Here is a 15674-nt window from a genome sequence, read left to right as displayed (position 1 = left end):
TTAACATTTCCCTCCTACCCTCTCTCCTTATGAGATAAATCATCCATTTACCCAGATTTCAACCTTTTGGTTACCAATTCAGCCCCTTGGATCACACTATGAACACCTTCCAGTAACTAGAAAGGTCAGTTGAAGGAGTTTAATGGCCATGATACCTCGCTCACTGTCTGTTGCAAGCAACATAGTTTATGGGAGATAAAGTTCTCAGGGTGTTCAAATTAGCTTGCTAAAACTCTAACTCTATACTAAATAAAATTCCAGTCTAATGTAGCAGACAAGAAAGCCTCCACTGTGAGAAAAATGAAACTGCGGTTTAGGAACTTCTGGATTATCGCTGAGGAAAGAGAAATCCTTTATATGACATTTCTGATACGTCCTCCAAATTGTTCTCCCTGGAGGTTCACCCTGGTCTCGCAGCCTAAAGCATATTCAAGTTTGCAAATATCAGAGACACTGAAAGTCACCCGACACCCCGCCCCGTGCGTCCCAGTGGAGTCAGTAAACAGAGATTGATTTCCGCAGCTCAAGGGGGAGGAGATCTAGAGGAATTTAGACACCACCTCCTTTGTGGTTAAGCACAGCGCACTGGCTGGCGTCATTCAGCCCTCGTGCGCAGGCGTACTAAGGATACACTCCCCCTCCCCTTCCTGTGCACGCGCTCGGAGCCTGCAACTCTCGCGAGAGAAGCGAGATTTATTCCTACGTACCGGGCCGTGCTGCTTATGGCGGCGCTGGAGAGGGGGCGCTGAGCTGTTGGGGTGAGTACGACCTCAGGGTCCAATTGGGGGTAGCAGGAAGCCAAGTTAAGGGCGGATGAAAAAATCAAGACAAATGGGAGAGACCTCTGAGTCAGGGTGGGCACTCCTAGAGCTCCGGGTAGATAACATCTCGCCCTGAATCCCCACCCCGGGCTTTTACACCCGTCCCCTATTCAACTGTCTAGGCCTCACATCAGGCTGTAGAGCCGAAGTGAAGATTGGAGGCCAGGCGCCAGCGCGTGGTGGTGCTGGTGTCTAAAGTGGGGGGAGGGAGCGAAAATGGAGGCTCCGACCGCAGCCAAGATGGAGGCAGGGGTGCGGGGCTCGGGCGCGGAGGCTGCTGGGAGTTGTAGTCTGGCTGTTTCCCCCTCTGCTGCTTGGTGGGAGAAACGAGAACTACAAGTCCCGGCGGGCGGGGCGAGGGGGTGGTGGCGCGGTCCTTTGTGTGAGACTGAAAGAGCCGGAGGCAGAGGAGAGCGGCCTACTCTGACTGTGGACACTATAGTTTCTTAGCCATCACCTGCTTGCGGATCTGCCTACCAGTACCAGAGCGCAGTGCGGCAGTGGCCCTTCCTTTGTGTATGAACTGAGACCCCGCTCCATCTAAGTTGCTTAGAGACACCTCCTTTCTTCGGCCACTTCTGGCACGCTAGCCCAGCCAAAGTGTCATCTTTATTGCCATTCACCCGGAGCTGTTTATCTTCGGTCTCAACCCCAGCTTCCCCGTCTAACCCTCTCCTTTAGCTTCTTGAGAAAGAGAACCGGCCTCTGAACTTAGGCACAGGGCTCTCACCCCGCTAATTCTAGGGTTAAAACAAACTCTTTTGAGAGCTCAGTGGCGTTCGTCTTACCACCTTCTCTGGTTCTTATGGTGTAAGAGCCTGGCCCATATTGTGCAATGAAAGGCTGACTTCGTCATTCTGTAGTTTTTTTAGAGCTCTGGTCGCAGACACTTTGAGGTTCTTACCATTCTATCCTAAGTAGGAAATCTTATTGCCACTAAGAAATCTTAGTTCTTTGTGCTTTAAGGTTTTCCTTTGGAAACACCCGGATAGCTCCTCCCTTGCTTAACTTACAAGTAAGGCAGGGAACACTCTAAAACAGCCTTCATTCCGCAAATACAAAAGGCTGAACGTTGTTGTCCGAGGTAATTTCCTTGTTTTGCACCTACAATGAGCGAAAGAATGTGGTCGTCTTAAACAGTTGATAGACAAGATAATAAAGCAGGAGAGGACGCCCAGAGATCCTGTGATAGTTAAATCTTGGAATATTTCCTGTGAGAGATCAAGCTTTTTATCAGGATGGTGTGAACTGGCAGCTTTTGACTAGAGCTATTAATCTGTAAAATGTAGAGATCAAATTATTGGCGCAAATATTAAGTTACTCTGTTTAAAAACGCTGAGTAATTTTCATTTTGAGTTTCTAGAAGGTGAGCATTTTCAATGCTACATTGAGGGCCAGTATAATGCCTTCGTGTCATTTTGGTACTAACCAATATTGGGTATTCATGGTGTGGGTCAGGAGGGGGTTTATATACTTAAAGAGGCATAGGCTTGAGTCATAAAATCTTGAAAAAATTTCAACCTTGTTTTGTTTTTTTCCTTTTAGCCATAGGCCCGAAATAAAAGAGATGGTAGTGGTTTGAGTGATTTTGCAGCTGCTCTGGATGCTTACCATCGAGATGAGTATTTATAGCAGCTGAGTTGAAAAGCAAAGCATTTGAGGCGCAGAAGATAGGTTTTCCTTTTTTGTAAATAAGTTCTGACTTAACAGGTATGACCTTTAGAGTTTGGTTGAAAATTCTGGTAAATTCCTACCAAATAAAAAATGAGAATGTGAAAACTGACTTGTCCTGCTTTATCTTACTCCTATTTTCCCTTCTCTCCACTTACACACGACGTAGGGCCAACATTTTTAAGATTATTTTTTTCTTTCAAATTGTAAAATACCGAACAGAATTTACCGTTTTAATCTTTTTTTCAAGTGTACAGTTCATTAGCATTAAGTTCATTCACATTGTTTTGAGGACCATACTTTTAACAAGGTAGTTTAAAAATGGAAATGCTCTGTGGACACATTTTTAAGGAGTTGAACTTGAGGACTGTATTACAAAATAAAAATCTTGATCTTGTAAAATACAAGGTATTGGTTTATCATTTTCTTCTCAAAAAACAAAGTGGGAACTACTTTGAGATCTTTAACCCAGACTGTCTTATGGAGAGCTCTAACTTGTAGAATTTTTCGTAATAGAGAATTACAGCTAGAAGAATTATAACTATTCTTTAAGACTTAATAGCTGGAATGTCTTCAGTGGTGACATAGCTGTGTTGGGAGTAACTTGTTTTCTTGAATCTCATCATTTCTTGCTGTTAAATACTTTCTGCCAAATTACGATTTTTAAAAATTTCTTTGTCTTGTATTGGAGTGTTTTCCGCTTGCATGTGTGAGTGTCTAGTTAAAAAACTGAATGATTCAAAACTTTTTTTCCATTTACTTAGATGTTTCTCTTGTGCTACATTATTTTAGAGGTATTAAATGGAGTATGGTGCATTGAAAGATTTTGGGAGGATTATATGTCCTTTTATACTGAGGTAAAACATTAATGTATAGTTGAAAATAAATTCAGCAATTCACATTGAACCTGTGGACTATCCATTGGTTTGCAGTTGCTGCTGGTATATAACCAGTTAGTTGTTTGGACTTCTGCTTCTTGGATGTAATGATAGTAAGTGTAAACTGCCAATTGCAAGCTCTTTCTCTGGGCAGGTTTGCTACGTACTGCTGCTTTTATCAGCGAAGGTCTTTGGCCAACGGCCTTACATTTGCTTTTGCTTTATTGGGCATGCCAATGCCTTTTTCCCGTAATTAGTCTATTCCTGCTCTGGCCAGTGTGGTAGCCACTAGCTTTGTGTGGCCTTCATGCCCTTGAACTGTGCACAGTTCTGAATTGAAATGTGCTGAAATATAAAAGAAGCATTCAATTTCAAGGAATGTTAAAGACATGTCAGTTGCCTGTGGGAAGTGATGACATTTGGACTTGGCTAAATAAGATACTTAATTAAAATGAATTTCACTGGTTTCTCTCAGCATTAATATGATTACTAGGATATTTTTAAGAACCATATATGACTTGTACAATATTGCTGTTGGACAGTGCTGGTCTGCGCTGTTCTCATGGTTGTGTCTGGAGCATTTCTTCAGCTTCTTTCCACACTGCTGTTTGTCCTATTTCAAAGTATTAGTGTATATAAAAGAAGTTAAGTGAGGGAGGGTATAATTGTAAGTGTCTAGTAATCACAATTGTTTCTACTACAGTGAACCTATACAAAAAGATAGTTGCAGCAATTTGATATTCTTTTATTTCCACTCAACATGGTGATGACTTAAATTGTTTTGAGGTAGGTAGTTATCTGAATTTTTATCACTTTCCTTAGATCCCAAAGTGAAACTGAAAACTTACATAAAATTAAACTTGTCTTGAGTTACTGCATCAAGAAATATGAAGTGAGGGGAAAAAAAGAATTGTGAACTTCGGAGTTAAGGCAGGATTGAGTATTGGTCATATAAATCAGCAGATAGCCTTTTCAGTTCCCTGCTGTCTATTTGGGTCTTTGCTGTTGTTTTCAATGAAACTAATTTGAATAGAGTGGATTAGGTGGAGAGACTTATTAAGGACTGGTTTATCATTTCTTAAACATTCTTCCCGAGTGAATGCTGTACAGACTTTGAGTATAATTTGTCAAAATGATAAACTAGGTTATATGATAACATTTTAGATGAAGTAATGCTGTAAAAATGTACTGGTTCAACATACGTATTATTTTAGTACCTACTATGTGCCTGGCTTCAGCTAGCTCTTTGAGATAAAGCAGGTAACTAGAGGAGACAGTAAATAACAAGACAGGTGATGATAATTTTAAGGAAGGTGAAATAGGGCATGACTGTTTGGATTTTCAGTTCAAGTAAAAGATTTGGCGTTAATTGCTAAAACAGCAAGGCATAGTTGTTGATAATTAGTGGTGATAGTGTTCCCATACAGAGCAAAGGGAAAGAAGTTAATTACCTAGTGGTCAGGAAGACTCTCAGATCCACATTTAAATTTCTCCTTAGTTTTTGTGGGTTTGGGGGGGGGGCCACACTGCAGTATGTGGGATCTTAGTTCCCTGAGCAGGAATCAAACCCACGCCTGCTGCAGTGGAAGCAGAGTCTGAACCATTGGACCAACCACCAGGGAAGTCCCCTAGTTTTTAAAATTAGTGCTCTGTATAGCAAGTGTCTGGGGGGCAGGGGGTACACTTAGGATTAAAGCAAAATTATTTGTCAGTACCACCCATGAATCTAATAATCTTGGCATGAGTGAATAGCCAGTTTATTTCAATTCCAGGTGGATGTCTTTTTTCAAAGAAGAGGTTACTTCTTGGTTGGATAATTAAGACTATCCAATTCAGTAAAAACAAAGTTTTTTGCAGTCGGTAGAACAGTATACCAACTTGAATTGTGTTTTGCTTATTATCTATCATTGTCTTTTTGCTGTATTAGTTTCTGCTGTGGAAAGTTAGCAGTACCTAACTAAAGGTGCTAAAGTGGGCTGTGGTAAAGAAATAAACTTGAGTTTGTTTATCATTTCTTTATCATTTCAGAAATTTGAAGCATATTAAAGGGATACGATACATAAACCTGTAAACCAAGTGCAGAAATGATTTGGTACCAAAAAGAATGATGCCAGCAGTGGGAGTTAATGCCTCCTTTACTGGGAATTAGATAATCTGTGCTAGAATGGTCAAGAAGGGATTTTTTTTGGTAACATTTAAGATGACAAAATATATACTTTGTGGCAAGACCCATATGCACTAAGACTAGAATTCAGAAATCTCCCAAGAGTTACGTTTTAAGAATTAGGAAGGAAAATGCACCAATCTAGAAGAATTGCAGAGCAGAAGAAAGATGTAAAGTAGAAAAAAACACACCTTGAGTGGTGGTGGTTAAATGCTGGCTGGAAGTCAGAAACACCTTGGGGAAATGGGTGGAGGAGGAAAATATCCCAGTGCCTAGGACCTAACCCCAGTTAAATTCGAATCTCATTTTGGGATCCAGGCTTCGATTCCCCGCACATCCCCCACCCCAAGTTGTCCGGGTGCGTTGGATTTGCAGTCAGGATTAAGAAATTCCCATTTAGAGTGCTGGGAAAATCACTGAGGTTTTTGTTGAAGGAGATGAGTGAGATGAAATTGGAATTTTAGGTAAGTCGGTCTGGTAGTGTTACATGACAGAATGTGGGAAGAGTTGATACTGAAGTTAGCAAATGTGTTGTCTGACTGGATAAATAGGTCATTGAGAACAAAAGATAATATAAAAGATAGCTTGAAACATTGATAAGACTTGCACCATTGGGGGTGTAGACGGAGAGGGAGGACTCGAGGGCCATTACAGAAGTGGCCCTGAGGCAGGCCAGTCAGATTACTGTTTAAGTGGGGACTGGACATAGGCTTCCCAGTGATTTGAGAACTATTGCTCAAAGAAGTGTCTGGTCTGGGTAATAGCTGAATGATCCAAATAAAACTGAAAGATTGAACAGATGTAACATTTGATATTTGAAGTTACAGTATAAAGTCATGGAATATTTACCCAGTGGCGGTAGATCAGCTGTTACTGACTTTTCATTTTGCATTGTAGAAACTGGAATTCAGGGAGATTAAATAACTTTGTTTGTAGCATTTACTGGTGATTAGTATTGAGCTCTCCTCCTCTAAGCTGTTTTACCAGCTCTGACCTCACCTTGTAGTCATTCTGATTTCTGATGTTCTTCAAATATACTGTCCATTTCTCCACATATCTAAAACCAAATCCTCCTTTACTTTTCCCTGTATGTCATTTTGGTTAACAGCGACATTTTAGCTGACATTTGAGGCACTGCAAAATAATCATTTTTGTATAGCTAATAAAAGCACTATTTTGTGGTGAAATAGACATTTCGTTTCTCTTTTGTTTTCTTCTCAATTGTTTCTCTTCTCGAGACATTTCTTACCTGCTTATGGCAACAACTCAAATGAGATGTCTGTTTCCTTCATGAAGTCATCTCATAGGATTTCAGGACTTCATACTGTTTCATCAAGAGCTAACGCTCTCTGTTTCTTGTTATATATCAAGTTGAAATGCTTCATAATCTGTCTCTGATACATCTGTCACACCATATATCTCATTTTCACTTTAACCCAGCACTCTGTTCTAGCCAGGCTAGTCTATTGTTTCCTCTGAAACAACAAACCACACTTGTAACAGTCATTCACAAATAAAGCTATAGAAAATCAGGTATAGAAAATCAAATACATGGTCTCTGCTCTCAAGAGACTTATGATTTAATTGCATATTCTGGTTTGGTTTATGTTATAGTTTATGCCTAGGATACTCAACTGTTTTCTTTTTCTCAAAAATCTGCCTATTTCTCCTAATTAAGCTGAAATAATGCCACCTCTATAAAAGCCTCTGACCATGTAGCTTTAATGCCCAGCTAGTGATGAATAAACCATAAATAGTAATTCTCAAATAGTATGTTAGTAGTAGATATCCATAAATTAGTTGAGCAAATTAATTTTGGACATTTTGTCCTATGATCTAATTTTTTTCTCATGTGTAACTCTGTTTTTCAATAAGAGTATAAATTCTCTGATGACAGGAAATTCGTATTGTCCACAGTTCATAACACAGTGCTAGGTAGTTATAAAACACTACATTAAGTAGAACATTATATAACTGAATTTGTGGGGAGGGCATATCAATAAAGAATGTGAAATAATTTCAGGGTTTGAGTGTACAATACCACAAAAGGTATCCATTAACACTTGAGAGATTGCTTAAGTGATGAATGTGTATGCTTCCAAGTTTTCTGCATTGCTTGGTTCTAAGTTAATGAGATGAGCTTTTCTATTTTTACTTAATGTCTTAATTTCTTATCTCTAGTATGAAGTGTAACAGAACAGACTTTACCACCTGAAACTGCTGCTTCAAGTTCAGATCAGGCAAGGAACAAACCTCGAAACAACCAACAAGACCAAAGAAGAGTACACTTAAGTTGAAGACACAACACTTGATCTGAAACAAGAAGTTTGTGCCTACTCAACAGCTTTGAAAGAGCACTTCCCAACGCTGCTAGTAGTCTTTGTTTTCTTCAGTGCTGTGCTGTGACATTGCCCGGTGCAGCAGCAGTTGTATTCTTTATTAGCTTGATAGATCGTTTTCTCTCGCTCTTTTTTTTTTTTTTTAATACTAGCAACTTTCATTCTTTGAAACGTCTGCTGAAAAAGAAGAATCAGCAAATACTACTGAAAGTGCAATATTTGATTATCACTGCGAGGTAGGTTTATCGTTTCCTATTGGCAGGAGTTAGTTTATAATTCTGGATTTCCTAGTTATTTAGTTAAGTATAAAATCTTAAATCTACTCGCTTCTAAAAGTATTCTGAAAACAGTTTATATTTTTCAACTCTTCATCTGAAAATATCAACACTAGTTTATTTTATTTAACTTAATTGTCTTTTCTTAGATGAGGACAATATTTATGGCCAGAACTGGGATTTTTTTCACCCAAGATGATATTTATTCATATATGCAGGTCTCTTAATTTGTTGGTCTCATAGAAAGAGAACTCCATTGGTACTATTTAGAAATTAGGGCTTCAGAAAGGAAAGCCCTTTGCAGTCTTGTTTGAGGTAATCTTGGGTAAAGAAAATCTGCAGGAAAAGGGATGTTTGAAGGTGAGTAGTACTTTGTTAAGAGAGAGAAGGGTCTTTGGTAGAGATATAGAGATAACTGAATGAACCTATCTGGGGAGATCTGAAAGCCCATGATGTATATTTAGTAGTCCGTTATGAACAGAGTAGAGAATACAGTTTGATGGGGCAGAAAGAGTAACTGGAAAGGGATGTTTGCCGGACAGTTCTAAAGGGCCCACTATATTTGGCTTTATTCTTCAGGAAAGATACCAGCTGTTTATAAGCAAGGACTTAGTGGATTTTGTAGTTCAAACCTGAAGTAGTTTATTAATTCAGATTTTAAAGTTATAAATTCACAAGTGTATCTGTAAAAGACAAACGGTACTGCTTTTAAGGGATAGGTTGACAATAGGAAGATGTGTTACAAACAGTGGACAGAGTGGAGGGAAGATAAAAGCTAGGGTAAAGGCTGAGAAAAAGGTAGACACTGCATGTTTTAATGGTAGAAATAATAGTACTGGTGACCAGTTGAATGTGAAAATGAGGCTGGAGGGAATTAATTTAGTCTATCCAGTTGTCCAAGTTAGAAACCTTTGTTCATAGAAATAGAGAAGTTCAAGTGGGGACTTGTGGAAATCTATTTTGTTTGTAAGATAGTAATCTAAAGTTGAGGAAATATTGTAGTATGAAATGCTCAACAGTGGTGGTTTGGGGGAGGTAGGATTGTGAAGAGCAGTTGTTCCTTTTAAATCTTTAGTTTCTAGATTTTCTGAAATCAGAAATAAAGACTTGGAATTGAGAAAGGAGTCATCACTTTATAGGTAATTCAGGAAGAAATGCCAAAGAGAAGAATGTTTAAAGAAGTAAAGGTAGCCAGGAAGGCAGATCAAGGAAGATAATTCCGGGGAGCACTTGGTAGTAATCCTTGTATAAAATGCACGCTTCTCTGGCAGCTCAGTGGCAGACAAGCTGCCAGCAGTGCAGGAGGCGAGGGTTTGATCTCCGGGTCCGGAAGATCACATGCAGGAGAAAATGGCTACCCATCCCGGTATTCTTGCCTGGGAAATCCCACGGATGGAGGAGCCTGGTGGGACACAGTCCGTCAGTCGCAAAGAGTCGAACACGACTGAGTGACCGAGCATGCATGCATTGCTCAAATAAGATGGGGAATGAAAACAGATCATTCTTAGATTGCTGTCTTACAAAAGCTTCATTACTGTTTCAAAAAGCACCTGGACCCGTATCTACAATTTATTTAAAGGTTGAAGGCTTAATTGTGGTAATCACCTTACTGTGAACCAGCATTATTTCTTAATTTAGAACTACCAGTAATACCAATTTATTTAAATTACCCATAAACAGACATTTAGTTACTTAGTTTTAAGGCCATTTTACCACTTGCTTTTTCTGTTTGTTTCTTCCTCCCTCCTCGTTTGACTTTTTAAAAATAATTTTAGACTGCTACCAATTGTGCTGAGTTAGATAAAATAATGGAGATTGAAATTGCGCAGCTTTTATCTTTATTCAGAAGGGTAAAAGACAAGATGCTAGAACTTTGATTGCCTTGACATGAATTGTAGAAATGGATTTAAAGTAGAAATGCTTTTTGTTTAACCTAATCTTTGTATTCTTTTTACTCTAGTAAGCAGTTTAGTTTATGATATAGGCTAAGTACCAATACAGTAAATATTTACAAACAGGTAAATGAGTGGAGATATTGACATTAAAACATGTTCTCATTGTACAGTTGTGAATTCCAGTTAAAAGGAGTGCAGCTAACGAAACAGATTTGGTAATGCAATAGATCACAGATTTTTTTTAAATTTAATTTTTATTGGAGTATAGTTGGTTTACAGTGTTACATTGGTTTCTTGCTGTACAGCAAAGTGAATCAGGCATACGTATACGCATATCCACTCTTTGTTACAGATTCCCTCCCCATTTAAATCACCACAGAGCATTGAGTAGAGTTCCCTGTGCTATACAGTGTGTTCTCATTAGTTATCTATTTTATATTCAATAAATAGTAGTGTGTATATATATATATGTCAATCCCCATGTCCCAGTTTATCCCACCTTCCCTACTCCCTTGGTAACCATAAGGTTACTCTCTATATGAGAACCACGTTTAAGAGATGTTTGTTTGTTTGTTTTAAGACAGTTTAAAGTAGTACATAATTAGGAGTGAATAAATATTGAAGAATGGGATTGACCCTAAAAAATACCAAAAAAGAATAAGGTTTATAAGAAGTTTGATTGACATGTAAAGATAGACATGGATTGTTTTGGTGAGTATTTTGATCAAGACAGTTTTAAGATGACAGAAGGAAAGTAAAGCTAGAAACATTAAAAGAAAACTAAAGCCCCCAGTGAGTAAGGTGACAGGGTAACTTGCTGGAGTGTGCTAGTAGTTAATGGAGACCCATGACCAGGAACTTCACATGTCGTGATTGATTTTCAAAGTCAGGTGTGCAAACTTTCCAGCTTGCTCTTTGTCCATATCAAAAGTCCAGGAGCACAAAATAAAAAATTTTCAGTAAGATTTGACAGAGTATCTCATGATAGCATAGTGATCGGTATGTAGAGACATAGATTGCATAATAAACATTAAAAGACTTTGAATAATGGACTGATTTTCAAAGGGGTCTCCACATATGTGCTGCCAGATTCTATCCTCCTTCCGTTTCAAGACTTAGTAATAAGTAGTTACATGTATATTTATGTATAAGCATCATTCCAGGCTTTTTGTATGAAGTAACTAACCCTATTAGGTTTGTTTTTTCTTTAGTAATAAGTGATCAGTTATAAGAAATAGGAGGAGAAAACCTGATTTTACTGATTTATTAAGAAGTAATATAGAGGATTTTTTTTCCTAGTTAAATGAAGTTACTGAAACTTTTTAGTCTACAGAAACAAGAAACATAATCACTCAGCACTGTCTGTATTATATTATTGGTCACAGTACAATAAGAGAAGTAGTGGCATGTACCTCAGTGGATAATTATTTAGAACATACCCAGAACACAGCAGTTAGTCTGAAAAACGGTTGCGTTCAGAAAACTGAAAGGAGCAGAGGAAGTTAAGGGAAGGTATGTTTAGATTAAGAAAACAGTCATTTTCTAAAACTGTTGTACAGTGAAATGGATTGGGGTTTTTTTGGTAAGAGTTTTATTTGAACATTTGCTGATTTCATTCGGGCAGTGGCAAACTGGAAGTGGTAAGGAGCGCTCCTACAATAGGAGCAGGGGAGAAGACTTACTGAGAAAAAGTGAAAGCAAGGATGTTGTTATTGTTTGTAGCTTAAAGCCCAGTTGTCTGTGATTAGGTGACCTTGGTTTATTTTTGTTTGTTTTTTAATTTTTATTGGAGTATAATTGCTTTACAATGTTTAGATTTGTTATATTGCAAAGTGAATATATTTAGCAATATCCCCTCTTTTGTATTTCCTTACCATTTAGGTTACCACAGAACATTGAGTAGCGTTTTCTGTGCCAGTAGGTTCTCATTAGTTCTCTATTTTATATATAATATCGATAGTGTAAATGTGTCAATTGCAGTCTCCAATTCATCTGATTCCTTTCCCCCTTGGGAAAGGACTACCTTTTCTAAACTAATGCGAGCCAAGCAGACTAGGTTAGCAAAAACAGAGAAACAGCTCAAGAAATGTTGCAAGAAGAAAAAGTCTAAACTTGGACTTGGCGATGTCTGTTTGTTGTGTTCACTACTATACAAGTAGAACCTAGACCAGCACTGTGACATTGTAGGCACTCATCCTGGTTTAGTGCCTATAGCAGTGGTTAGGAATGGGAGTGGTGGGGTGAGAAGGGAGTACTGGATTCTGTTCCCGTTTACCAATTTTACCTCCATGCCCTTAAAACACCCTCCAAGTATTTTCTTGTCTGTGAGTATTAAAGTAGATTTTCATGGTCTTTTCCTTTTTAAAATACCAGTTGAAATCATATAAATATTTTTTGCCATTATATAAATTACTGTGACTTATTGACCCGTTGTTAAACTTTAGATTATTTCTAGAAATTTGTTATTAAAACATTTGTACTAAAGCCTTGTCCACGTTTCACATTTCCTCAGGATAGGTTTCCTGCAGTAGAATTATTAAGGAAAACACCCCCATGTTTTGGTACATGTGGTTAAATTTCAGAAAGATTGCACGAGTTTACCACGATGAAAAAATATTAGCATGTTCTTAACCTACTTTCTCAATATTTTTAAATCTTTTCTTTGGTAGTTTGATAAATGAATAATTTGCTTTATCTAAATATTTGCTTGCCACAATTAAAGCTTAAATATTTTGTCTTTAATGAGTAATCTTCTAAGACTAATTTATTTGTCTTCCACAGTTCAGCAAATGAGTACTTCTATGTGTTAAACACTGTAGCACTGGAGATTTAGCTTTGAACAAAAAGTCCCTGTTCTCATGAAGCTTATATTCTAGTAGTTTAATTCTTAACTGATTTGCTTAAATTCTTTAACAGTACACTTACATATTTACATGTGCTTTTGTTCTCTTTAGGTTTGAGTGTAAAAGTTTATACTTCTTACATAATCGAATATAGATCGTTTCCCTTGCACCTTTTTCTTTTGACTTTAAATCTAGAAAGTCCCCTTTCCAAAATCTTTATAAATACATGCATTTTTATTTAATATTTGTTAAGACATTTAACACAGTTCATCTGAAATATACTTTTTGTATGCTGTGAGTTGAACAACTATAGATTTTTCCACCTATTTTTTTAAAAAGCCAGATAACATTTATATACTGGTTCACTCCTCTCACCACCACCTCCTTTTTTGTTGTTGTCTTTAATTTTTTATAAACAAGCATCTGTTGCTGAGCTACCTGCTTTTTCCATTGAATTTCTTTTTTTATGTAATTGTTTGGTTTTATATGTTTTTTCTTTTTTAAATGACTTACCATTTTGTCTAATGGTGTTTTCTTTAAAGTTTTGTTGGTGCTTGTTTAAAAAAGAATTTAAGTATACTGTTAGGAATTTTATTAAGGGTTAATGTACTGTCTTATCTAAAGTTGCTTGAATAATACATGGTTTTCCATTTTTTAAAAGTAGTTCTCAAATTGGATAAAGGGTCGAGAAAAAACTTAAGATACTAGGAGAAAAGAGACGTTCTGTTTCAATTCTGTTTTGATGTATTCATCTAAAAGTGTGATGAGACTCAAGCAATACAGCCTAAATTCCAGTACCCTCCCTGGGGAACAGTTTAGTCTTAGAAGGAAATGACAGCTGTAATCCCTTCTGATTCTGGTTCACTTTCCCTTAGGGTGAGAAAAATGAGTTACTACCTCCTACGTTTAGCTAGACTGCTAAGACTGGAGATGTGGTTTTTGCAGCTTGCTGGCCTATGTATTATAGATCATATCATTGCATTCTTACTTGAATGGTTAGAACTATAGTCTGAATGTGAAAAAAGCAGAGATTGAAAGTCATGATCTAAGTCAGTGATGGTGAAATAGTGGTTTTCAAATTAATTTGAAAATGTACATGTGTATATTTTTATAAATTGTGTGATTATACTTTACTTGCATTACAAAGCAGTGGTACAAATAGGACAAAGATAAAATAAGTAGTATTATAAAAGTAGTTTACCTGTTAACAGAAACTTGCCAGCCTCACTCAAAATACGTATCTGGATGCTTAGTTTGTGTTTAATTTAAAAACTTTATACTATCATGAATTAATATATCTAAGGCACAGTATGGATTTTGTGTTTTATCACTACTATTGCTGGCATAAGTATCACAGTCTTGATCTTAGTTTTTTGTGAGACTTGTCAGATCTTGTTAATGGAGATTTATTTCATAATGTGGAAGTACAAGAACTAATGCTCGGATTAGAAGCATTGGCTCCCAGTACTCTGCCTTTGCTTGCTTATCAGCATTATCTTCTGTCTAAGATTCTTCTCTAGGAATCTTTCTCAACACTTTTTCTATTTGTGAGGGCAGTTTAATTAAACCAAATAACTAAATTTGTATGTGCACTTAGTTGGGGAAATGTAAATTTAATATGCTGAAAGTAAATAAATGAGGGCTTCGCTGTCAATCTCCTGTGAGGCCCTCCACTCAACCTCAGAATGCTTTATGTTTGACCTGTGATCTGATCTGACAAAGCAGTTCAGCCAAGCCTTTTCTATAAATACCTAATGACCATTTAAAAAGCTAATTGTTATCTCTGGACAAAATATATTTATTCTAGTTAAGATTCTTCCTACACACCATTGAATTATCCTGTGTATAACCTTCTTTAGGGAGACAAATGATTGAGAATATTGGATTCTGTGTGAAGTTGGGAGACATTTTGAAGACTTTGGGCTCAATTGTCTCAGTGTAGCAACTGCCAGACTTACAGCATCTTAAAAATTGTAAATGTTGTGGATTAGGGATTAAGTAAGTGCTTTAAAAAATGTATTTCAGTTTGACCTTTTAATGTTAATGTTAATTTATTTTGTTGATAGAAATCTGGTTAAATGATTTCTATTTTGCTAGAGTAACCTAATGGTAAAGGTAAAAATATGCAGGTTGACTGTCAAATGTGTGTTAAATTGTTACTTAGTTATAAACATTGTGTTATGTTATCACAGCTGTTTGAGATGGAGAACCTTTTTACTGTGTCATCTGATCCTCATCCCCCTCCTGCAGCCCCTCCTTCACTTTCTTTACCTTTATCTTCATCTTCTACCTCATCTGGGACTAAAAAACAAAAGAGGACCCCCACGTATCAGAGATCTGTAAGTCAGGGAAGCAGTCATTCTAGCTTTTTTCTTTGTGTTAAGAGCATGACTAAGAAGCGTCACTCAGTTTGATTGAAATACCCTGCAAACTCACTTTCTAACTTCCCTAAGCATTTCCTTCACCTTCAGTCTTAAAAGGTAAGTTTGGTAGTTTAGGGCTTGCTATTCAGAGGGTGTCCAGGAAGCAAAAGCATTGATATCCCCTTGGGAATTTGTTAGAATTAGATAATCTCAGACCCCTGCCAGTGAGTCAGATTTTGTATTTTAACCAGATCACTGGGTAACTTCACTTTGACATGCCCTAGTTTAGAGTCTGTATTGTGCATATAGTTTTGAATCCTCTGTCTTTGACTTTTGCAGGTCATTTAATCTCAGTGTCTATTTCATCATTAGTAAAATAGGGACAGTATTACATTCTCCTGGGGTTTTGTAAAAACTAAATGAGT

General features: G+C 37.3%; 1 protein-coding gene across 4 annotated transcripts in view; it reads left to right on the top strand.

Annotated features, from left to right (window-relative positions):
• The first annotated feature begins 579 nt into the window (after nucleotides 1-579).
• CSDE1 (cold shock domain containing E1) overlaps nucleotides 580-15674 on the top strand; it is a 35361-nt gene continuing 20266 nt past the window's right edge. For 2 of the 4 annotated variants that reach the window (XM_069601443.1, XM_069601435.1), the window contains exons 1-3: nucleotides 650-758; nucleotides 7716-8109; nucleotides 15079-15225. In XM_069601443.1, the coding sequence (XP_069457544.1) occupies nucleotides 15088-15225 (138 nt within the window). In that variant the 5' untranslated portion in view covers nucleotides 650-758; nucleotides 7716-8109; nucleotides 15079-15087. Of the gene's footprint in view, nucleotides 759-7715; nucleotides 8110-15078; nucleotides 15226-15674 lie in introns of all 4 variants that reach the window. The other 2 variants (XM_069601459.1, XM_069601450.1) reach the window with 2 other exon arrangements.

The sequence above is a fragment of the Ovis canadensis genome, chromosome 1 (genome assembly GCF_042477335.2).
Source record: "Ovis canadensis isolate MfBH-ARS-UI-01 breed Bighorn chromosome 1, ARS-UI_OviCan_v2, whole genome shotgun sequence".
Classification (NCBI taxonomy): Eukaryota; Metazoa; Chordata; class Mammalia; order Artiodactyla; family Bovidae; genus Ovis; species Ovis canadensis.
This window is presented reverse-complemented; position numbering and strand designations above follow the sequence as displayed.